The sequence below is a fragment of the Haematobia irritans genome, chromosome 5, assembly GCF_050003625.1.
Source record: "Haematobia irritans isolate KBUSLIRL chromosome 5, ASM5000362v1, whole genome shotgun sequence".
Classification (NCBI taxonomy): domain Eukaryota; kingdom Metazoa; phylum Arthropoda; class Insecta; order Diptera; family Muscidae; genus Haematobia; species Haematobia irritans.
This window is the reverse complement of record NC_134401.1, coordinates 73,301,962-73,328,066: the sequence shown is the minus strand read 5'-3', so window position 1 is coordinate 73,328,066 and position 26,105 is coordinate 73,301,962. Positions and strand designations below refer to the sequence as shown.

Genomic DNA, 26,105 nt, shown 5'->3' with positions numbered 1-26,105 from the left:
CTAAGTGAGCCTGAAATTTAATCGGGCTGCCACTTTAACCTAACCTAACCATAGTTGGCGTTGCCGTGGACTGTTGCGTCTATTTAGCACACACAAAAATTTTTTTTCTGTTCAATCACTAAATTAATTGATCCAATTAATTTTTTAATTGAAATGTCTTCAATCACGAAAATTATAGTATCAATCAGAGTTTTAATTGGACATAGAAAAAAATCTTGATTAAAAATTTAATTGATTTCTTTAGTAAATTTCAATTAATTTTTTAATTGATTAAATAAAAATTTAATTGATGTTGATTGCAGAATTCAATAAAAATGTTAATTAAAAAAGGTAACTATTTTCAAGTACTTTCTGAATTGGCGTAGAGCTTTTATTTGGATTAACAATTGATTGTTTGAAATACATTTTTAATTAAAAATTTAAAAAAATTTCATCACTTTTTTACCTGACTTTGTCTTCCGAATTTGATTAAAAAGTTAATCGTATCAATTAATTTTTTAATTAAAAATTGTAAAATTTTCGATCATTGCCTTAATCAACTTAATGTTCCTATCTTGATTAAAAAGTTAATTGTTGCAATTAATGTATTAATTGAAAAAATTTTCAACTTCAACTAGCTTTTTAATTGGAAATATTTTGGTGATATTTTATTCTGTGCAGGTATGAAACAAGGGAATTTAAAGGTAAGGAATATTTTGGTTTTTTTGAGGCATATCTTGGCGTTAGTTTATTAAACCTTTTAAATTAATGTTATTAGTATTTAAGCGAAGAGATGTACGATGGCGAAATGATGATTAGAAGCTTAGAAAAAGTCATTTAGAATGTTCAATATTAAAAAAATCTGAAATGGAAATTATATTGAAATTGTTTTATAGAAATCTGATTTAATTTTATTTAATGTAAAAGATAAATATTAAATTTCAGGGTAACCCTAAATGATGTTGGAAAATTTGTTGTTACACCTGAGCTTATAGTTTAATCGTAAATTCGTAAGTATTCTTTTAAAATGTGACTTTTTTAAAAAAGAATATTTTTTTGTTATTGTTAATTAATTTTTTTGGAAAACAGTTTAATGTTTTTGTTAAAAAATATTTAGTTTCAGAACAACCCCAGATGGATTCGGACAAATTTTTATATTTTTCCTCAGCGTATAATTTAAAAGAGCGTTGGTAATTTGTCTTTTAAAAATTTGGCTTTAACTATTTACGTTTTTATGAGCTTTATATTTTTTTAATAAAATTTTTGGGAAATCAATTTAATATTTTTAATGTAAACAACTAATCTTTAATTTCAGAATAACACCAGAACAATTTGGAAAACATTTTATTACTTATCTGCCTATAATTTAATAGTGAATTGTTTACGTTTCTTTAACTTTCTTTTAACCAGAATATTTAGTTTTTTTTATGCATATTATTATTTCTTTAATTAGATTCTTTGAAAACCTATTTTAATGTTTTTATTTAATGTAAAAAGTAAATATTTAATTTCAGAGTAACCCTAAATGAATTTGGCAAATTTTTATATATTTCCCCTCAGCGTATAATTTAATAGAGAATTGGTAAGTTTTCTATTAAAACTTTTGCTTTCTTTTAACTACAATATTTAGCTTTTATTTTTGTATATCATCCACATCGATAATAACACAGTTTTTTGAGTTAATATAGCTTACTTCATTATATCTCTAATTGTTTCAGGTACCTATGAGAAGTTGAATTCCTTACACCATTTTATAAAATGCTCTCAAATATGGTAATATGAAGACTTAAAAACAATTTTCATTATTTCTTCAATTTTTTGAGAAAGATGTACTTACAATGAATAAAGAACTAACGATAAGTTAAAATGTTCAAACAGCGAGTTAAAATAAACTACTGCCTTGTCCCAAGTGGCCATAATTTTTATTCAAAAACAAAAACCACTGTATAAAGAAATTTCATCATAAGCTTTTATAATAAAGTACTTTTGCTTAAAGAAAGCTTACTTTTAATGTATGAAGATTTTCATAATAGTATAACGGTTTGTAGTTTCTCCAATTTTTTAATTTCTCTGTATTGTGAAAAAATTTAGTTAAAAATAGTTTATTTGTCGACATTTTATAGAGACTGTTTATGTTCGAACCTTAATTTTTCGTTTTTGAATGCCAAAGTGCAAGAATTTAGTTCTGGTTCAAATTCACGTTTAGGTTTTATTAAATTCAAAGGTAAGTATAGGGTAAGTATAAGGTAAGTATAGGGTAAGTATAGGGTAAGTATAAGGTAAGTATAAGGCAAATACAATGTTCAGTTTTTTCAAAGCTTTAATGACAGTATATGGTAAGTAACAATGTTTAGGGTAAGTATGGATTTTTTCAATATAAGGTACAGCAATATTTACAATTCACTTTCGTTAGAAACGTTTTTAATATTTACAAATTTTTCTCTGCAATATTTTCAATTTTAATTTTTAGTGCAATAACAGGGGCAATATTAGGTTAAGATCTAAAGTTTCGTTTTAATTCAATTTTATCTGAAATATCTCACGGCAATTAATTTAAAATTTTGATTTTAACTCGTTTTTTTACATTTATTGGTAAGTATTGTCTTTAAAGTAATTTTGTTTTTTCTTTTCTCAATGTTCTTTTATGTACACTTTTAGTTGGTAAGTATATTACTTTATAATGTTCTTTTTACAGATTTCTCAAATAACTGTGTTATTTTTATTATTTTATCAAAACCTTTTTCCTTTTTTTTTGTCACTTTTCACGGTCACGGGGGGATGCGGTTTTAGTAAACGATTACAACGAACTGAACTGAAGATTTATCAAACGTCACTGCTGTCATTGTTGTCATTATTCAGCAAATGGACAACAACAACAACAGCAGTGAGACAATATGGTGGTCATTCACACACTGATCGACATGTCAATCAGCAAACCGCTATTTACTGTATTGAGAAACATTATAGCAATACCTATAATTACAATACTGACTAAATTTTTAGCACAACGCTAAACATCCAGCCCCCCCCCCCCCCCCGTGACATGTGTACCACAAAGTGATTTGTATGATAATCTTATTCTCTCGGCATGTTTCTAATGGGCCCGGCGAACACATATCCAAGATTGGTTTGATATTCATGTACGTCTCCAAGGCCGGTAAACACATGGCCATCTCTTCTCAAAGCAGGATACACGTCGGCACCAAGTTCTAGATCAATCGGGGAGTTCGAGCGTGGGTCCATGTCGGCGAGAGCGTCGGTTGCCAGATCTCTTGTAGGGTCATCAATTATTGGGTCAGAATAGGGTCGGGTCGGAAGTTCATTGGTAATAAGAGCATTTACTCGCAAAGCCCACGTGCCACTGGTACTTCGAGGCATTAATCTGAAGGTTGTAAACCTCTGGCCACGGTGATTGAATGATCGAAGCCCAATACGACGAAATGTTGAGTAGGCGATTCTTGACATAGTTGTTGACTGGCTTATTAACGCTCTTACAGTAGTATAGCGATCGACATCATTTTCTGAAATTCGTACCATGGCAGTAGGCACGAACACTAAGTCCCACCTGAATGGGGTATTGTCCACTGGTGGTAACGCATCTGCAGCTGGTTGTACCACTACGGAAGCTGGAGGGCCAAACAAATGTGCAGGTCGCTGTGGGTCTTCAAGTTGAGGCGCCCCATGTAAGAGGGTATGGTGACGCAAATTACACTGGCGACACCCGCTAAGCGACTGACAATCTGGGGCTAAATGACTCCTTGCTAGACAATTTCGGCAATACCCTCGTCGTTCGACAGTATCATATCGCTGCCTTGCCGATTTTTCTCTAAAACGAGGACATGAGCTAATGGCATGATCCTCCTGGCAGAGGCCGCACGAGTACTGCCAGTTGGTTGGTCGGCCACGCCAGTCAACGTGATTGTCACTGCGATTAGTGGATCGTTATCGTCGTACTGCCGACGGACGCTCCCTGGATCTGTCTTTCCGACCTCGACGTTCAACGCCCTGGTTTTCCACTGCTGGTAAATAGGCTGCCATGTCTGAAAATAAAAAATGCTGCGAGTACCACGCTAAACTGACTATAGAGCACACGCATAGTCAGGCTGAAAATAGTTTGACAATTTTGGTGATGGGTCTACTTATTGTACCTCTACATGTTCGTATGCCAACTACTCGAGTATTTTGGTCTGTGCCTGGATAAGTTTTTTCGATACGACCCATTGCCCATTCGGTTGGAGGAAACCTGTCATCCTTGATGACAACGAGATCATTTTCTTTAAGATTGTCTTGTTGATATTTCCATTTGGTTCGACGGTGCAAATCATTGAGATATTCTGTATTCCACCGCATACAAAAATATTGTGATATAATTTTGAGGCGTTGCCATCTGTTTGCGAGAGTTACGTCCTGACCAGAAATATCGGGCTCTGCAGGAGCCAACATGGATGTACGGATTAAAAAGTGACCAGGAGTCAAAGGTGAAAAACCATTATGGTCGTCGCTCGCTTTATGTAAAGGCCTAGAGTTCAAGCAAGCTTCTATACGAGCTAATATTGTGGATAATTCCTCATACTGGGAATAAATTTTCGTAAGTGTGTTTTCAGAGATTTTACACCCGCTTCCCACAAACCGCCCATGTGGGGGGCACCAGGAGGTATAAATTTCCAAACAAGATTGTTGTGAGAATACTGTTGCAAAGTTTGGGTCTGAAGTGTTTTTAGAAACTGAAGGCGATCTTTTCGGAGAAGTTCTGCAGCTCCAGCAAAATTCTTCCCATTATCGGAGTACATACACGAAGGACAACCTCGTCGTGCAATAAATCGTGAAAAAGCAGCAAGAAATGATTGCGACGATAAATTCCAAGTGAACAGCCTTTGTTGCAAAACATACGAAGATACATATTTAGCCCTTAGTTATCAAACAGACCCTCGTTTTATAATTCTTAATATTGAAAGGCCCTGCAAAATCCACCCCTGTATTAGTAAATGGTCGGGAAAGAAAGGTACGTTCAGGTGGAAGTGAGGCCATTATCTGAGATTGTGTGTGTCGTTTAAATAAAATGCAAGTCTTACAGTTATGTATTACTTTCTTCACCAAAGGTTTTAATCGGAATATCCAGAATTCCGATCTCAAAACACGAGTCATAAGTTGATTACCACCATGAAGAGTAACTTTATGAGTAAACTCTACCAAAAGTTGTGTAAACCGAGCATCATATGGCAAAAGAATAGGATGTCTTTCATTATAACTTAGAACGGGTGACTGTACAAGTCGTCCGTTGGACCGCATAACCCCGTGTGAGTCAATAAAGGGATTCATTGTTAGCAAACTACTGGTAGACGAAATTTTTATATTCTTTACTAAATTCGTGTACTCATGTGCAAAATATTGACTTTGAGTCATAATGAGCAACCATCGTTTTGTTTCTTGAATTTCTTCTGGAGTTATCTCCTGGGTCGAAATTCTAAGATGTGATCTATTTTGCCCGGTGTTTCTCCAAAACCGTAAAACATAACTCATTACCCTGTAAGCTCGTGGTAGTGAAGAGAATCGCATCAAAGGGTCTTCAAAAGTGGAAGAAACAAAGACTTCACAGTCTTTGTTTCTAAATTTGTGTCTCCCAACATTTCAAATTTCGGCCATCTGTCTCTAGGCAGTTTCAACCATTGTGGCCCATGCCACCATAAATGATGAGTTTTTAATTCAGAAGGTGTACAACCTCTGCTAGCTACATCAGCTGGGTTATCTTCGGAGTCAACATGTTGCCATTTATCATTGCCAACATTTTCCAGAATTTCAGATACACGATTTCCCACAAATGTACTCCACGCACATGGAGGCTTTTTTAACCACGCTAACACGATTGTCGAATCTGTTGAGTAATTTGAAATTTGAAGATTTGTAATGGTTGCTGATGCTAACTTAGAAAGTAAAACTGCCCCGCACAGCTCGAGTCGGGGCAATGAAATCTTTTTAATTGGAGCAACGCGGGTCTTAGCAGCAATCAGATGAGTTTCAACTTGGTGATCTTGGAGTTCGAACCTAATATATAAAGCTGCCCCATATGCGCTCTCGGATGCATCGCAAAAACCGTGAATCTCTATTTGCGAACTTGGGATAAAATTAATCCATCTAGGAATTTTGACAGAATCGATAGCGCCGCTATTTCTTACGAAATTTGGCCAATTTATGAGCGTAATTGTTTTTAAAGGGTCATCCAAGTCGATTTTGTCCAGCCATATCTGCTGCATAACCAATTTGGCTTTCACAATTACTGGAGCTAACCATCCACATGGGTCAAATAATTTTGCAATAGAAGATAAAACTTCTCTTTTGGTGTAGTTTTGCCTAACATCTATGGTTGGTTGATTAAATGTGAAATAATCCCCCGATATATTCCACCTAACTCCTAGTGTCTTGATTGATGAATCCTCAGATAAATCCAACCAATTAAGTGGAAGCAATTGTTCTGAAGGCAAATCCTGAATAACGTTGTGATTATTAGACGACCACTTTATTAACTGAAAACCCGCAGAGTCCAAAGCTAGAATTAACTCTTTACGAGATTTAATAGCGTCTTCGACAGTATGCGCGCCAGCTAAAATATCATCTACGTATAAGTTTTCTCTTATAATTTTTGACGCAAGAGGATATGTGTTCGTCACATCTTCTGCAAGTTGAAGAAGTGTCCGGATTGCAAGGAATGGAGCGCAGTTAACTCCAAAAGTGACTGTTAAGAGTTCAAAGTCTTCTAAGGGTCTGTGGGAGATTTTCTAAAAAGTATACGCTGATATTGTGTCTGATTTTTGTCGAGCAGAATTTGTCTGTACATCTTTGTGACATCCGCACTATAAACATACTTAAAGAACCTCAATTTCAAAATTTGTAAGACAAGATCCTGCTGGAGAATGGGTCCAGTAAACAAATTATCATTAAGGCTTCGCTTGTTTGACGAAGGACTTGAAGCATTGACAACCACCCGAAGTTTTGTTGTCAGCCGATCAGGTTTAATCACCGCATGATGCGGCAAATAATAATTCGGAGTCTTCGCGATTTCTTGAGGCGAAATTTTTCTCATGTGCCCAAGTTCCAAATATTCTAAAATTGTTTGATCATATTGTGCCTTTATATCAGGAGTCTTCATTAACTTCTTCTCCATTCGGAAAAATTGTGTCATTGCGATATTTCGAGAATTTCCTAATTCTTCACAATTTTTAAATGGGAGGGTCACAATATATCTGCCCTGTTCATTACGCTTTGTAGTGTTTTTGAAGTTTAATTCGCAAAATGCATCATCTTCTGATCTCAAAATCTTTTTTGGGATTTCCTCCACCTCCCAAAAACGAGTGGAAACAGTGTTAATTAAAGGAATCCGGTTTTCGTCCACCTTTTCTTGAATTATTGGACCACCAACAATCCACCCAAAAACGGAATGTTGGGCCAATAAAGAGCTGATTGATTTCATAGGAGTATCAATATCAAAAATTAAGGGTCCTATATCCATTCCAATTAGAAGATCAACGGGTTGACTGATGTAGAATTTTGGATCTGCCAGATCAAGCTTGACAACATCCCTAAGTTGTGCAAAGTCTAGATTTCGTGATGGTAAATTTGACGGAAGGGTCCGCAAAACAGGAGCCCAAACTTCTAAATGGAAACTAGGGTCTAGACGAGAATGTAAATTGAAAAGACAAGCTTTCGTCGAAGTTTCTGCCAACATCTCAATAAATCCAGTAATATGTACTAAATTTCGTCTAGTTGGCAAACACAATTTATTTTTAAGTTTTTCAGATATGAAAGTGGATTGAGATCCAGAGTCAATGATCGCTCTGGCATCAAACAATTGTCCGCGAGATTCGATTTGGACCAAGACCGTGAAAAGTAATGTACCCCTGGGATGATACGCACAAGTTTGATCATCTTGAAGGGTCAAAGTTGTAATGTTGTTTTCCATGTTTGAAGTGGACTGTATTTGTGTTGTTAGAGCCGAAGCACTAGTGCTAGGTCGTACTACGTCTCTTATTGGGTCATGACTACTAGATTGGGTTTCGGTTCCCTTGTGTAACATTGTGTGATGCCGCATGTTACATTCTCGACAAGTGTAATTGCTTTTGCAGTCTTTAATTCCATGATTGGACGAAAGACAATTATAGCAAAGATGAGAAATTTTAACCACATGAATTCTGTCGTTCACAGTTTTCTCAATAAATTTCGGACAATCCCGAATAAAATGCCTTTCTTTACAAAGTGGACAAGTTTGTTTGTTTGGATTTTGATTTCTGGACGACAATTTAGAATCTAACTTATTTTTACCCCCGGTGGGTTGGGTTTTTTGTGAGACGTTCGTTTGAAAACTATTGACAAATTTTCTACTTATGAAAATTGAAAATTGGCTTTATATTTCCCACTGACTCGAGAGTTTTAAATGTATGAGTCAAAAAAAGGTCGAATCTATGCCAAGTTGGAAGAGTCTTGCAATCCTCTAAAGAACTTTCGAATTCCTCAAGAAATGGTCTTGGCAATTTAGCAGAACAAAGATAAATTAAAATTGGGTCCCATTGCTTGACTTCTATACCCAATGTTTCTAACGTTTGAACACAAGTATTTACTGTCCGTTGCAGCTTCTAAACCGATTGACTTGAGTCGATAGAAACATTTGGTAAATTGAAAATTATTTCCAATTGTTCGTTAACCTGCATTCTTTTGTTCTCGTAACGATCTTTCAAATTTTCCATGCCAATGTAAACCCGTCGTTGGTGAGTGGAACATTACTAATTATTTCCCTTGCTTCACCAGATGTTTTTTGGGTCAAGTGGAAAAGTTTTTCGACATTGCTGAGTCGAGAGTTGTTTATATAGATGGCGGAAAATAGATCTCTAAAAGATGGCCACGCTGAATATCCCCCTCTGAAAATGTCTGTGTCACAGGGAGGCAGTCTTAATGCTGTTGAAAAATCACTAGTAGTGGGAGGGGTCCCAAACGATTGCCTTTCTTCCTTTTCTTTGGAAACCTGATCTTTTAAGTCGATTATATCCGCATTAAATGCACTCAGAACTCTTTTATATGACGACATTGCTTCATTATAGTGAGTACGAAGTTTTGATTTGTCAATTGCCTGTTCCTCCCCTTGTGGAACATAATCGCGACAATCCAAATAGGATTTTTTAACGTTTGTCCATAGGGTCTCAACTTCTGCTCTTAGGGCCTCAAGTTCACGAAGGTTTTCAGTAGTTTTTTCCACGGCATAAATACTCTCTAAGTCATTTAAATCATTGATGCCATTGGCAAATTTCTCCCGAATAATTTTCTCCATTTTACTCAGTTTGGAGTCTTAAGTCAAAATTTTGATTCGGCAAAACTTTGCAAAGATAAACAAACTGATAAACAAATGTATGCGAATTTTAGCTACTTACAAAAAATTTTTTTTGAACAATTTTGATGAGCTATTCGCAATAATGTTGTATTTGAATATATGGGGAGAAAATTGTATAAAATGATAAATTACTTTCTCAAACTTTCACAAATTTATAAAACCGTTGAAGTCAGAAGAAATAAAATCAATATCGGGTCAGTTCCAGAATAGTGCAAACGAGAATGACAAAAACGTTCGAAATTCACAATAACCGTCAATAAAAAACGTCAAAATATCGATTAAATTATTTCAGGAAAAACGAGCTGATTTTCAATAAAAATGACTTGGGTCACTTTGTAACATATATGGCCACCGTAAAGTCAGACAACATGTTACGACTTTTGACATACGTTTTTACACAATAAAAATTTTCCACAAGAACAAATATGGTATTTGTATCACACTGTAAATTAATGGGTCGAGTTATCAGCTTACGGAAATTTACAGACAAGATTACCAACAAATATCACCAGAAAATCAAACCAATTTCCATAAAAATCTTCCCAAAATGTTACGGAAATTTTGACAAAGCTTAAAATCCCACAAATAATTTCACAGAACAGTGAATATTGCCAACCGATTCCAAATTTAGATAAGAGTCTTCATTCAAATGAATTTTGCCATTCATGAACGATTTTCAAAATTTCAAACATTAAAAATAATTTTGCCGAATTTCGAATTTGTATGTATGGGGGACGCTGTGAAAAAATTGCTTGAAACGTTCAGAAATGTTGTTGTAGATATTAATCCCAAATCTGGCTTTATAACTTTTTGACTTAAATCATTTAAACAAATTAATGGTAGAATTTATTGTAATTGGACTTAAGTCACTTTGTCAAATACCGAAAGGAAATATATATACGAGGGGTATGATCGAAGTTTGTGTACGTAGCCGCTTCGAAAGTTTCAGTTTTTTTTTTGCACCGAAAAAGTTATAAATGTAAAATTTTTTGAACAAACCAAAAACAGTTCATATAATTGGGTCTAAAATTGGATCAAAGTAAACAATTTTCACACTTCGTGTCGTTAGTAAACATATAAATGTTCCGTTGTGAAACATAAACTAATTTCATGTAAATCAAATGGTTTTCCAACTACAAATAAATGTGCTTTTAAAACGGGTCAAATAAAATAAATAGCAAAGGTTTGTATGTATTGGTATTTCCTGGTATGATTTTGTAGAAAAAATTTGCATTGGTATATGTATGAGTCTTTCCCAAAATGCCCTTCAGTTTTTTTGGTGCCAATTGACCCCTTTTTCCAAGCAATTGGAATTTTATACCGGTCATGGGACTGGTTGTATTTAGCCAATTGGTAGCCACTTCATGAATTTGTCTCTAGACCACAATGAACCCATCCCCTAACCGGTTCAAATGTCTCTATCACAGGGTTAATTAACACATTTCTGGCCCTTTTGCATCTATAACAGGGACAGTTCTATTTTTAGATTTTTTTTCAGTTATATTTTCCCTCCATTTGTTCATTTTCTACCAATATCACAAACATTTAAATTGACGTTTCAACGCTGGGTGTTCAATGGCGTTTGTGGCTGAATGCGTTAAGGCGTTTTGTTATGCTGCCAGTAAACCCAGGTTCAAAACCTGGCCGGAGCGAAAAAGTTTTTCAAATTGTAAAAATTAGGTAAAATAACATAAGACAAATAAAAAAAACATTGATAGAAACAAGAAGTAAAATTGGTGGAAAATTTGTTTTTTTAGAACTGTCTCTCTAACATGTCTATTTGAACTGGTTAATTGGTGGGTTGAAAACAACCGGTTAAAGGATTGGTTTGTAGGTATCTATGTGGAGGTCTATTGACCCTTCCTATGACAACCCCATGTTAATTTCACCGGTCACCTAACCAGTTAAAGGACCTGTACCGGCTATAAAGGACAGGTGAATCGACCGGTTTGGGACCAGTCCCAAGAACTGAAGGGTGGTTACACAAAAATTTCCAAGGGTAAGTATGTATAGTATTTTTCAAACTGGTGTGGTTGTTCAAAAACTTTTTCCAGGGGATAAGTATATGTATATTTCTCAAAGTGTAATTTTTGCACAAAAAATCCAAAAGAAAGGTTGCGAATTTCTTAAGACGTGTACAAAAATTCGTGTATTCTCCAAAGTGTAATTGTTGTACAAATCTTCAAAGGGTAAGTATGTGTCTCAAAGTTGTTGTAGGTCAGTAGACTCCATCATAAAATTCACCAAAAATTCTCCACTAGAACTAACAAGCATAGCATACATGGGTCAAGCACAGATCGCAAATCTTTTCTTATTTGCATAGGAAAATGAGTCAATAAATGCGTCGCCCAAGTATTCTCTTCTTGTTGTGGTGCATATAAAAAACCAAAATGGGTACTCACTTTGTAGCTGGTATATGTGTGTTTGTGTAAAGTTGTGTGTAATGGTTCTCGGCGCCAAATGTCTGTCCACCAATATGTTGTGTGGCTGAATAAATCTTACCGTTGTAACGGAAGAAAATTGCACAAAATTTCCAGAAAGTTCTTTTTCTTTAAATTTAAATTTTGTTGTTGATATTTAATGCCGTACCGAACCGCTATTTATGTTTTCAAATTTTGTTTAAATTTTTAACACTTGATTTCATTTTTTATGTTGTCTTTTTAATTGATCTTGGCGAACCCACAATGTTTTTGAATTTGTTTGACTTTCTTTTTCAATGTCTTCACTTTCACTTAAACACTTTGCAATTCGATTTTTTAATTAAAATGTTTTGAGACACTCTTTATTTTTTGTTAAATTTTGACAAAAGCACACTGTCCAATTTTATATTATTTATTTTTACACAATTCGGTTCGAATGGACCATGTTCAAACCTTAATTTTTCGTTTTTGAATTCCAAAGTGCAAGAATTTAGTTCTGGTTCAAATTCACGTTTAGGTTTTATTAAATTCAAAGGTAAGTATAGGGTAAGTATAAGGCAAATATAATGTTCAGTTTTTTCAAAGCTTTAATGACAGTATATGGTAAGTAACAATGTTTAGGGTAAGTATGGATTTTTTCAATATAAGGTACAGCAATATTTACAATTCACGTTCGTTAGAAACGTTTTTAATATTTACAAATTTTTGTCTGCAATATTTGCAATTTTAATTTTTAGTGCAATAACAGGGGCAATATTAGGTTAAGATCTAAAGATTCGTTTTAATTCAATTTTATCTGAAATATCTCACGGCAATTAATTTACAATTTTGATTTTAACTCGTTTTTTTTACATTTATTGGTAAGTATTGTCTTTAAAGTAATTTTGTTTTTTCTTTTCTCAATGTTCTTTTATGTACACTTTTAGTTGGTAAGTATATTACTTTATAATGTTCTTTTTACATATTTCTCAAATCACTGTGTTATTTTTATTATTTTATCAAAACCTTTTTCCTTTTTTTTTGGTCACTTTTCACGGTCACGGGGGGATACGGTTTTAGTAAACGATTACAACGAACTGAACTGAAGATTTATCAAACGTCACTGCAATCGTCATTGTTGTCAGTGTTGCCAGTATTGGGGATTTTTCCCCAAATCGGGGATATTTTTTCGTGGATGGGGACAAAATTTTGGAGTTGGGGACTTGGGGATTTGGTGGGGAATTTCCAAAAATTTGGGGATTTTTGTGGGGAATTCTGGTCAGTATAACAAATCAGGTTTTGAGTTTATATGAAATTCTTTACATCTATATGCTTAAAAAGTGGCTTAAAGAAGTACAGAGAATCTTTAAAATATGAAAAAAAATCTATTCCAAGAGCCACTTTACAATTTACGTTGTTTCTATGAAATTGTTCACTATTGTGAAATTATTTCGTGAGGACATGTTGACCCAACTCTTTTTTTTCTTTCTCGGTCATTTAGAAGATGATTTGCATAAGATATAAATTCGATGATTCTTTATACCAATAATTAATTCTGATGAGGGATTGTATCAGATAATATTTTGAGCACCCGTCTCATTTTTTGGATTGTAACTCGCAAACTGGTATAAAAAATTGCATATTTTTAAAACTTTTAGATTATGACGGATTTTTTACAGCAGAGCCTATTTCTTTTTTCAAAAAACTTGCCAAAAACTGTATTGGGAATTTTTGTGGGGAATTTTAAATTAAATTGGGGATTTTTGGGGATGAAAGCGTCTTATTTTGGGGACAATATCCCGAAAAATACTGACAACACTGATTGTTGTCATTATTCAGCAAATGGACAACAACAACAACTGCAGTGAGACAATGTGGTGGCCACTCACACACTGATCGACATGTCAACCAGCAAACCGCTATTTACTGTATTGAGCAAAATTATAGCAATACCTATAATTACAATACTGACTAAATTTTTAGCACAACGCTAAACAGAGACTGTTAACCAAATTTTATATCGGGTTTCCCAAAAATTTTCAAGTTAACCAAAATAATACACGTTTTTAACTTGCGTATAGGGGATCTATAAATCTAATGGTGGTGTATTGAACTAAAATCATAGACCAAGGAAGGTATAGACATCTCAAGTGAATTCACATCGCTGTAGTTTGTCTGCACACCGTAGAGGGCTCTTTTACGTATGCAATTGAGTGATTTTTTTAATTGGATTTAATTTGTTTTCTTGATGAAACACCAAATATTGGAAAAACATATAAAATTCTATACATCTACACCTTTTTTGTAAATCAAATTGGCTGATTTGTACGGTTATTCTCGTTTTCCAAAAAGGAATTGAGTCACTTGACTGCGCAATTGAGTGGAATGACTGCGCACTGCAAATAAACAAAACCATGGTGAATTCACTTGAGATGTCTAAACCTTCCTTGGTCTATGGTGGAATGACTGCGCACTGCAAATAAACAAAACCATGGTGAATTTTCAAAGTATGTCTCTATATTTAATTGGTCTATGCTAAAATACAATACCATAAATGAACTAAAATTTAAGAAAATTATAAACTAAACAAACAGAAAAAACCTGAAAGGCTACATCATGGTCAATTTTACTACAGTTTAGTTCATTTTGCAATGGAAAAGGGTTCACTGTTTTTCAGTGTAGAGATAGAGAGCGAGAGAGTAATACTTACGACTCCTTCTCCAATTTGATGAACTGTACAGGGAAGAAGCGCTGTTGCACCAATTTGTGTTGTTACAAGAGTGGAATTTTCTGTACCAAAATGTGTCGATTCACTAGTGGGATATATGTTTTCAATATTGGATATACTCGTGTTAAGCATTCGATTGTTTTCTTCTGACTTGGAGTTCCATGCCTTTTCCGATTTTTCGGTGATAGAATTATTATATTTCTCTCGTTGATAGGTCTCCTCTAACACACCATTGTGTATGATATCTTTCTGTTCATAATGCACACGTTGCCGCTGTTGATTGAGGACTGTATACGTCTTTTGCATTTTGGAGGACAATTCACTTTTAAATTGTTCAGGTTCCGTATTCTGGACTATATGCGATCTGGTTTTTGAAAAGCTATATTCTGCTTTGAGATCCTTAAAATGGTCGTTAGACACATAGGAATAGACCCCTATAGAGAAAAGAATAAACAAAGAAATATTGCATGAATGATATATAACTCAAAATGTTGTTATTTCATTAAAATATAATTTTTATAAAAGCTTTTATTAAACATTAAAATAGTGAAAAATATATATGATTCCCAAGGGAATCTTCATAAAAACTAACGAAAGGGCACTCTTTTCTTCTTAGAAGTTACAAAAATAGTGAATAGTAATGAGTGTTATTGTTCACTAGCAAGCCTCGGTCCGTGTGGCTGGGCCCAATATCATAGACCAATTAAAATAGAGACATACCTTGATAATTCACCATGGTGTTGTTTATTTGCAGTGCGCAGTCATTCCACTCAATTGTGCAGTCAAGTGACTCAATTTCTTTTTGGAAAACGAGAATTACCGTACAAATCAGTCAATTTGCATTACAAAAAAGATGTGGATGTATAGAATTTTACATGTTTTTCCAATATTTGGTGTTTCATCAAAAGAACAAACGAAAGAAACCAAATTAAAGCCAAATTTAAAAATCACTCAATTGCAGACGAAAAAGAGCCATCTACGGTGTGCAGACAAACTACAGCGCTGTGAATTCACTTTCGTTGTCTATACCTTCCTTGGTATATGCCAATATTTGGTGTTTCATCAAGAGAAAAAAGTAAGAAAAGAAATTAAGGCCAAATGAAAAAAATCACTCATTTGCAGACGACCAAGACCAAGAAATGTATAAAAGTCTCATGTCCATTCACAATGGTTTATTTGCAGTGCGCAGCAGGGTTGGCCTGTCACAAACTGTGACTTTTGCGACATACATTTGTGACGGTATAATACGTATGTCGCAAAAGTCGAAAATCTACTGTAGAAAATCTAATTTTGCATAGAAGAAATTCTGAACATTTTTTAATTCAGTTTGATGGCATTCGATGTGAGTTTCTGCAGAATTTTGTGAAAGTTTTCTCACGGTCAAGCCTATTTTCTTAGGTGGTATCGAAAAGCCCATTAGTGAGCGTGCAAAATACCTTGGAGTTATATTGGACAGGAGACTGAACTTAAAGCTAAGAAAGGACGAGAAAAGCCACGGTTACCCTGTACTCTTGCAAAAGGCAATAGGGAAAATGTGGGGACTAAAGCCGAAAATTGTGAACATTCATAAGAATTGGAACTTCTGCGCATATACCATCGTCTTGGATATCATCAAATCCGCTGCCTAGCTGACGTGACTAAAGTATGTTGAGTTTGCGACTTTTGTTACTTTTGCTACATTTACGGCGCGTATGTGACGTTTACAACTTTGCGACAGTCGCAAACCTAAACGAGTTTGATACAGACCATCTCTGGTGCGCAGTCAAGTGACTCAATTTCTTTTTGGAAAACGAGAATTACCATACAAATCAGACAATTTGCTTTCAAATAAAGGTGTGAATGTACAGAATTGTATATGGTTTTACAATTATTGGTGTTTCATCAAAAGAACAAAGGAAAGAAAACAAATAAAGGCAAATTAAAAAATCACTCATTTGCAGAATAAAATGTGTCATCTACGGTGTGCAGACAAACTACAGCGCTGTGAATTAGAGGTGTGCACGTGACACGAAATTATCGTGACCCATGCGTGAGTCACGCTGATGGTAACGACGTGAGTGTGCGTGAACGTGATTAACAAACTAAAGGTTCGTGCGTGAGCGTGACTCACGAAAATAATATTTTCGTGAATGTGCGTGAGCAACCAAATACGCTTAAACCGCTTAACATAAGAGCTAAATTCATTTACAATTTTACTGACACCTACACAGAAAAAAGTGTCTTGTAAATTTAAGGACCATTTTAACTTCCACATAGTTCACGAAATGGGAACAATTTCCTAAGAAAATAATTTGTATGGAGAAAAATTTTTGTAGTAAAAATTAACTTAACGACATTACCTATTCGTATGATGACTACCTACAGATTATTGCCCTTTTTACAAGTTGGAGTGTTTTTTCTCACATTGAAAATTTTAGATAAAGTAGAATCAAAAGTAGTTAATATAATCCTTGCCGAGTGTATATCATTTTTTGTAGATTTCTCATAAATTTGGTATATATTTTACCTTAACTTATAGATAGAATTCCAACCAATCAATAAACGTGCTACTGGAAAATGAAGTGAGAAGAGAGTAATGAAATCATTGCATCATGTGAGGGAGTTTTTAGAGACATTTTGTGTATATCTCGTATGATTGTTTGTGTTTGTTATTGGGTCATTTATGCTGTTGTTGGTTGTTTTGATTCTAGAGACAATGGAATGTTCCTTGTGTGTTGTTGGTATATTTGGTGGTGATAGTTGTTTTCTTGCAATAGCGAGTTCAGAAAGCGACCATGTGTGTGTGTGTGTGTGTGGAGTTGTTTTTCTTTACGGCAGGTATGTATCCTTTATGACTATTTTTGGCTTTGAGTTTTGTTGCGGCATTCAGTTCTGTTGACGCATTTATGAAGTGCACACGTGGTTTTAATTTTGCAAAATTGTACGTGCGGTATTGGTGTTTATTAATGAAAATACATTTATTTCAAAACGTTTTAGAAACTGAGAAGTGAATGATGTGATATTAGAGAAATCAAAGACGCTTTTTATTGATAAAACAAATAACAGATTAAGGAACTGTATATTTCTGTTAATAGTTTAAAATTAGTGCGGATTTTTAATTGATTTACATAAAAAATATACACCATGAGTGGTAATAGGAAGATCTATATTTATTCTACATCTGGATCACAGTTTGGAGATGCAACCATTTTTTTAATCTATATTTTTTATGTCACAGCAATTCCTACAGGTGAGTACTAAGTTCGAGTTTAGCCGCTTAAAGTAAAAATAAATCACTAAGAAAAGTATAAAATTATACGTCTTTGATACAAATTTGAATATAACTTTATGGAGAATACCCCAAACCAAGTTTTTTATAAAGATTATTTTTTTATAATGGATTATTAACCCTTTCGACCCCGAATTTTTATAGGTATCGCTAAAATTTTTTTTTACTTTTAATCATGTTGATGTCATTTAAGAAGCGTCTAGCCAAAATTTCGGGTCGCCACGCCCATTCGTTTAGGCGGTAGAGAATGTTGCCTGTGGGCAACTTTGGGCAATTGTGACTACAAAATAGTTTGTTTTGTAATGATAGACGTATTACGTTTTATTGGATTTTTGTTAAGTTTTTTGTTATTTTACAGTAAATATATACTTAGATGCGCGCCTGAGTAGAATTTCAATCACGCTCAAACACATTCACGAAGAAATATTTGTACTCACTCACGCCATGTGGGTAGGAATTCACGGTTACGAAATGAATTCACGAAATGAAAAGTCATACTCGCGCACGATCACACATTTACAACGTTTATGTCTCACGCTTTCGCACGATTCACGACAATTTTCGTAATTCACGACAAATCTCGTGAGTCACGAATATTTTCGGAACACGACAATTTTCGTGGCTCAATAAAATTCTGGTAATTAACGAAATTTCTCGTGACTCACACTATTGAAATCTTAAGCGTGATTAAATAAGTAAGGGTGATTGAAATCGGTGAGTTTGAATTTAATCGTGGACGTGAATTTGTTCGTGATTGTGACTTTTTGTGTCTGTTTTACCGTGTGTGTGAATTTTATCGTGAACATTAATTTTATCGTTAACGTGAATTTTATCTTGAGCGTGAGTTGGATCGTGAGGGTGCGTTGGATCGTGAAAGTAAATTTTTATCGGGAGCGTGATTTCGGAGAAAGTTTACTCACTCACAATCACGAACACAATTTGATTTTTACTCACGCGCCACACATTTTTCTTTAATCCCGTTCACGCATATTCACGAGATTTCGTTAAAATTTCATTCACGGCTTCGCGTGCATCACGCGTGACTAACGAAAATGTTTTTTTTTTTAACCCATGTCAATTTAACTGACGGTGTAAAAAACCAAAGTATTATAAAGCGTCAATATTCGTGCTAATCCACTAGTATGTTGCCAAGAAGTGGCTTCCTCCCTTTTTACGATTCCTTCCAAATTCCCCACTGCACTGCAGATATGCTTTCCACATCATCGCCGCATTTCTCGTCACTGGGACATCCCAATTGAAGTTCAAAATTTTTTCAAAATCACTGTTTTTCAAACCTTTTTTCTCCAAGCCTTATGTAAAATATGTAATTTTACTACCACAATTGCCCAAAGTTGCCCACAGACAACTTTTCAATTTTAAAAATTTCTCATCTGTTTTTTTTTGCAATTCTAAGATTTGACTTCCAGAAATATTTTATTTGACATGTACTACAATAGATTTAATAAAAACTTTCAACATTTTAGTTGTAATTTTTGAAAAAAGTCACATGTATAGAAACCTCTTTTTAATTTCGCAAATATTTTTTTCTTGAGGTACGTGCGTATTAATGAAAATTTGTTTGCTAATTGACAACCAAATTAGCTGATTTTTCATTCAACTTGAAGAAAACACTTGTAGCTTTCGATACCGTTACAGTTTTATGAACAAAAACAAAAACAACGCTGACAGTGAGTCTCAAAACACAAAAAGTTGCCCACAGGCAACTTTAGGGTCGAAAGGGTTAAAGAAAACTTATCATGAAAATTACGATTTTAGCCGCTAAATTCGAACTTAATATCCACCTTAAATATTTAATGCTATACTGACAAGTGGAAATTATGTCTAATTTTATAATATTCTTTATTTCAAATATATTCTGAGAATAATTTCAAAAACGTTCCATTAGTCCATGGATATGATTCTAATAATGTACCTACTGGATGGTAAGTTTTTCTATAAACGGTATTTTGTCCGTTTTTAATAAAACCAAAATTTCAATTTATTAAAAATAATTATTTTCACTTGCAGGTAGACAGGCCTTGTAATGGTAATTTTTTGGAATATTCTTACTGTTTAATGCTAACTAAGCTGATATCCTTATTGGCTCTAGGAAATACTCTTGAAACCGTAAGTTTAAAATCAATAGGTACACAGAAAAAAATGTCTTCTAAATTTAAGGACCATTTTAACTTCCACATAGTTCAACAAATTTACTATAACATAGTTCATTTTTCGTAACCACAACGAAAATTAACTTAGCTAAAGGAAAACTTATAAAAATTCAGTAAATGTTTTTTAGTTCACTAACTACGAAATGGGAAGGATTTTTCCTTAAACAAATTTCCAACATAGTAGTTAATGCATCGTTGATTCTATTATAAAAATACATGGGCAATATAAAAATCTTGCTACGGAATGTGGACAATTTACTAAGAAAAAATTTTGTATGGAGAAAAATTTTTGTAGTAAAAATTAACTTAACGACATTACCGATTCGTATGATGGCTACCTACAGATTATTTCCCTTTTTATTATAAGTTGGAGTGTTTTTCCTCACATTGAAAATTTTAGATAAAGTAGAATAAAAAGTAGTTAATATAATCCTTGACTGGTGTATATCATTATTTTATAGATTCGTCATAAATTTGGTATATATTTTACCTTAACTTATAGATAGAATTCCAACTAATCAATAAAAGTGCTACTGAGGGAGTTTTTAGAGACATTTTGTGTATATCTCGTAAGATTGTTTGTGTTTGTTATTGCGTCATTTATGCTGTTGTTGGTTGTTTTGGTTCTAGAGACAAAGGAATGTTCCTTGTGCGTTGTTGATATCTTCTGTGGTGAGAGTTGTTTTCTTGCAATAGCGAGATCAGGAAGGGATCGTGTGTGTGTGTGGACTTGTTTTTCTTTACGGCAGGTATGTATCCTTTATGACTATTTGTGTCTTTGAGTTTTGTTGCGGCATTCAGTTCTGTTGATGCATTTATGAAGTGCACACGTGGTTTTAATTTTGCAAAATTGTACGTGCGGTATTGGTGTTTATTAATGAAAATACATTTATTTCGAACGTTTTAGAAACTGAGAAGTGAATGATGTGATATTAGAGAAATCAAAGACGCTTTTTATTGATAAAACAAATAACAGATTAAGGAACTGTATATTTCTGTTAATGGTTTAAAATTAGTGCGGATTTTTAATTGATTTACATAAAAAATATACAACATGAGTGGTAATAGGATGGTGTATATTTATTCTACATCTGGATCACAGTTTGGAGATGCAACCATTTTTTTGAATCTATATTTTTTATGCTTCAGCAATTCCTACAGGTGAGTACTAGGTTCGAGTTTAGCCGCTAAAATTAAAAATAAATCACTAAGAAAAGTATAAAATTATACGTCTTCGATACCAATTTAAATATAACTTGATGGAGAATATCCCAAACCAAGTTTTTTATAAAGATTATTTTTTTATAATGGATTATTAAAGAAAACTTATCATGAAAATTGCGATTTTGGCCGCTAAACTCGAACTTAATGACAAGTGCAAATTATGTCTAATTTTATTATATTTTTATTTCAAATATATTCTGAGAATAATTTCAAAAACGTCCCATTAGTCCATGGATGGACATGATTCCAATAATGTACCTACTTGATGGATTTTTCAATGTGGTAAGTTTTTCTATAAACGGTATTTTGTCCGTTTTTAATAAAACCAAAATTTCAATTTCTTAAAAATAATTATTTTCACTTGCAGGTGGACAGGCCTTGTAATGGTAATTTTTTGGAATATTCTTACTGTTTAATGCTAACTAAGCTGATATTGACTCTTGAAAACCGTAAGTTAAAAATCAATATGTACGATAGAATTTGATAATATTTTTCTTATATTTTGTACAACTTTGCAATTTCAGATGCTTATAAGACAAATTCACCCAACAAAAGTTAGCCAAAATCGATGAAATTGGGCAACAATTCAATGAATATAGCAATTTATGCCACATATATCTTTCATATGGATAGAAAACATGGAAATTTAAATTAATTAGTTTAGTCCTAATAACGTAGAATATTACTCTTTTGAAGAAGCAGTTACTACACTGAAGAAACAATGAACCCACCAGGAAGAAAACTTTCGGTTAATTTTAGAAAATTTTGAATATTTCTAATAAATTTTAACTAAACAGTATTACAAACGCTGGCATCACGCCGATGTCACAAAAATAAGTAAATATTTTTCGACAAATTCAAGAAAATTTATTAGACATAATTAGGTTTTTTCACTTGTTACAGAAAATTTTGTAGTTTGAAGGAAAAAATTGGAGTTCAAAATTGGAAGAATGTCTTTAGTGATATACGAAGTTCATGATGAACGCATTTGTAGTAAAATTTAAACATTTATATAAATAATGAACTATGTTGTGAGAAATGCGAATTTAGTAAATCTTTATGCTTAATTTGTGTATAATTTTTTCCCGCTTTTTAGTTCACTTAACTAACTTACGCAAAAATTATTAGAGTAATGGAATTTTTCTCCAAACATAATAATTGTATGAACTAAAAAAAAGTTAAATTGGCTTTAGTGAAATAGAGAGTTCACTTTTTTTTGAGTGTAACTACCGACAAGTAACTGCATCCAACGTACGAATAAAAATATTTCCTTTATTATATATCATAAGCCATGGTTTTGTGTAATATAATAATAATTTTTTGATATAAAATACAGGTGGTAATAGAAAATTTACATGTTTAGCACGAAAAATTTCTTAGTTTTATGAAGGCTTGTTGTACCTTTGATTCCTCAATTTCTCTACTGTTTTGAAAATAATGCTGACAAACAGTTTATTTCAAACTAATTTCTTAATACAGGTTTCCCAAAAATTTTTTCAATTTTCCGGATAGCAGGAATATTTTGAATGAGTTTAGGTATATTCTTCCCACAGCATAGTAATAATGAACCAAAATACGATGTAATACATGAACTAATTTATAAGAAAATCATGAACTTATCTAGATGAAAAAAATCTTTGGCGCCAAATCATGGTCATTCTTACTATGGGTTAGGTAATTTTTCATAAAAAATAGTAAACTTTTTTTCGGTGTAGGATATTAAGAGTTTCATAGCGCTCTCGATCTTAATAGTCCTAATGTTTTCATGAGGTAAATTACTTATAAAATTATTCGTGAGTCACGATATTTTTCGCTCGAGAAATATCAAACAATATCGTGCGTGAAAAGATTCTTACCTCTACTGCGAATGTACTTGAGACGACTATAACTTTCTTGGTCTGTGGTATCACCGAGTAGTCGAAGTGAGCCTAAAACTTCGCATGAAACTTTTTGTAACTATATTGTTTGCCCCAAATTACGTCATTTGAAATTGTTATAACCTCGTATATTGGTTAGGAAATGTTTTGAGTTTCGAGTCACATAAATTGAATGAAATGGTGCCAGATTAGTTGTGGCAGCTTTACTTTGCCATTTGCGCAACATAAGACTGATTCCTTTTCATATTTATATCTATGAGTAGTGTTTAATTCATTAATTAATTTATTTTCTTGTTTATTTTCTTATGTTTTCTTATTTCGTTATATATTTTCTTATTTTTATGATAATTTATATTTTATTTTGTTATGATAATGTATTGAGTCCCATTACTAGCTTTTTACTTTAGTAATGTTGACTTACTCATGGAGTAGTTTTATATTCATGTTGTGTTTTCTTTTTCGTATTTATACCCTTCACCACTACTGTGGTACAGGGTATAATAAGTTTGTGCATTTGTATGTAACGCCAAGAAATAGTCCCATCTTTTAGTATACCGATCGGCTTAGAATTAAATTCTGAGTCGATTTAGCGATGTCCGTCTGTCTGTCCGTCCGTCCGTCCGTCTGTCTGTATATGTAATTTTGTGCACAAAGTACAGCTCGCAATTTAAGTCCGATCGTCCTCAAATTTGGCATAGGGCCGTTTCTTGGGACAGAGACAATCGCTATTGGTTTTGGAAAAAATCGGTTCAGCTGCCATATATATTTATCCCCGATTTGGTCATAGTTAGCGTGTTTATCAACCGATTTTCTTGAAATACCGTAAAACCAAATATTTTATGAATCTCGAAAATCCTGCAAAATATCAGCCAAATCGGTTCAGATTTAGATATAGCTCCCATATATATCTTTCGTCCGATTTAGACTCATATGACCACAGAAGCCAAAGTTTACTACCGATCTTCGTGAAATTTTGCACAGAGGGTAGAATTGACATTCTACCAATGCTTGGTAAATTTGATTGAAATCGGTTCAAATTTAGATATTGGTTAGGTTAAAGTGGCAGCCCGATTAAGATTCAGGCTCACTTAGACTATTCAGTCCATTGTGATACCACATTAACTTAAAGTACCTATTACATATGGGCACTTCTAGTTTTAACCGTTGAACCTTCTCGATTATTTCCTTAGAAGTTCGTCTAACAGCCTAAGTATACCTGGATCAACATTTAGAGTTGTCAGTCCATTTAATATCGAGCTCGGATGGACGTTATTGAACTCCCCTTCGATGTCTAGAAATGCCACGATTGTGTATTCTTTGACAGATAGTGAGCTTTCAATAAAGCTGACTAGTTCATGTAATGCGGTCTCAGTAGACCTGCCCTTCGAGTATGCATGTTGTCGTTTCGAGAGCAAACTTGAATCGACGCTAGTTCTAAGCATTAGCGTAGCTAGACAATTTTCCTAGGGGGGGCTGTAGCCCCCCTAGCTGAAAATTTATAGACTGAACTTATAGGTTCAATTAATGTTTTATTTCATAAAAATGAATAACAATATAGGCATCAAAATAACTCGACAATTAATTTATAATAAAGCAACTAAAAGTAGTTCCACAATTTTCCCAGCAAAAAAATTGGGAGTTGTTCTAATGTCACATCTTTAAAAGCACTTCCAAAAATGTCCTCAGAAAGAAGTTAATTATTTTAACTACACAGGAAGTTTTTTACTTCATTTTTTCATATTTTAATGCGTAATTTTTTATTTTCTTTTAAAAAATGGTAAGAATAAATAAAATGGTACAAATTATTCAAATTTTGCCACAAAAATGCTAAATTCATTATAGACATTTTTATAGAATTTTTGAAAATATTCGAGGGAAAACGTTTCAAACAAGCGTTAGAATGCATTAAAAATCATAAAAAATATAAAAATTAATTATTTGGGAAAATATAACAAATTTTTTTAATTCACATTCAAAACACTGAATTTGGATCACAACTTAAGATTGATGCAAATTCATTGCAACGGCTGTTGAAACGGTGGACATTCGTTCTATGACAATTTCATATTACATTCATCGCTTCTCCGCCAATTTTGCACCACTTCCGGACCCAAAAAGAAGATTTTCACATCTTTTTGGCTATGCTTTTTTGCAGCATTATTAAGATATTAATTTATGAAAGAATAGTATCAATTACTATTTTTTTTAATTAAATTGACTAAACCAGACTAAATAAAATAATAAAGGAGCTTTAGTTATTCAACTAAATCAAAAGTTCAACCACAGATTTATTTATAAATATCAGATTTCAAACATTGCCATCGGCAACTGCTATCACAACTAAATTAATTCGATTGTGCATGAAAGTCTTTAGCGGAACTTTGTGCGGTTGTATATACTTGTTTAATTTTTAGAAAAATGTAAAATCGTAAATAGGTTTTCAAATTCTGAGGGGGGGGGGGGGGGGGGCTAAAATTTGTCTGGGGGGTCTAAGCCCCCTCCCCAGAGGCCTTCCTACGCTTATGGTCTTAAGTAGGAATGATGATAAGCTGATTGGTCGGAAATACTTCGCATTCGAGTGAGAGGCTTTTCCCGCTTTAGGTACACACAAAAAAATATTTTTCTGATTCAATCACGAAATTAATTGATCCAATTAATTTTTTAATTGAAATGTCTTCAATCACAGAAATGATAGTATCAATTAAAAAATTAATTGACAGTCAATTAAAAAATTAATTGATCCAATTAAAAAATTAATTGATCCAATTAAAAAATTAATTGATAATATTAATTTGTGTGATTGGTTTTTATTTCAATTAAAAAATTTGTTGATTCAATTAAATTTTTAATTGAATATTTTTTAAAACTCAATTAAGATTTTAATTGGAAAAATTTTCGTGAAATTTTTTTCTGTGTATGAAAACGACTTTTGATTCCCTCCACTTTCGTGGAATATATGCTAAGTTGATACATCCTATATATATCGCCGACAACCAGGGGATAATTCTGGCAACCACCGCTTGTAACTCCGCCGGAGTAATTCCATCAGGTCCGGGGGATTTGAATGATCCAAAGCTATTTAACGC

The 26,105-nt window shown here is 33.4% G+C and overlaps 1 protein-coding gene across 1 annotated transcript in view; it reads right to left on the bottom strand.

The window, feature by feature from the left end:
* The window catches only part of LOC142239842 (uncharacterized), a 214,059-nt gene that overhangs the window by 124,133 nt on the left and 63,821 nt on the right, over window positions 1-26,105 (bottom strand). The window contains exon 3 of the mRNA XM_075311600.1: window positions 14,462-14,913. Within this exon, the coding sequence (XP_075167715.1) occupies window positions 14,462-14,913 (452 nt within the window). The remainder of the gene's footprint in view (window positions 1-14,461; window positions 14,914-26,105) is intronic.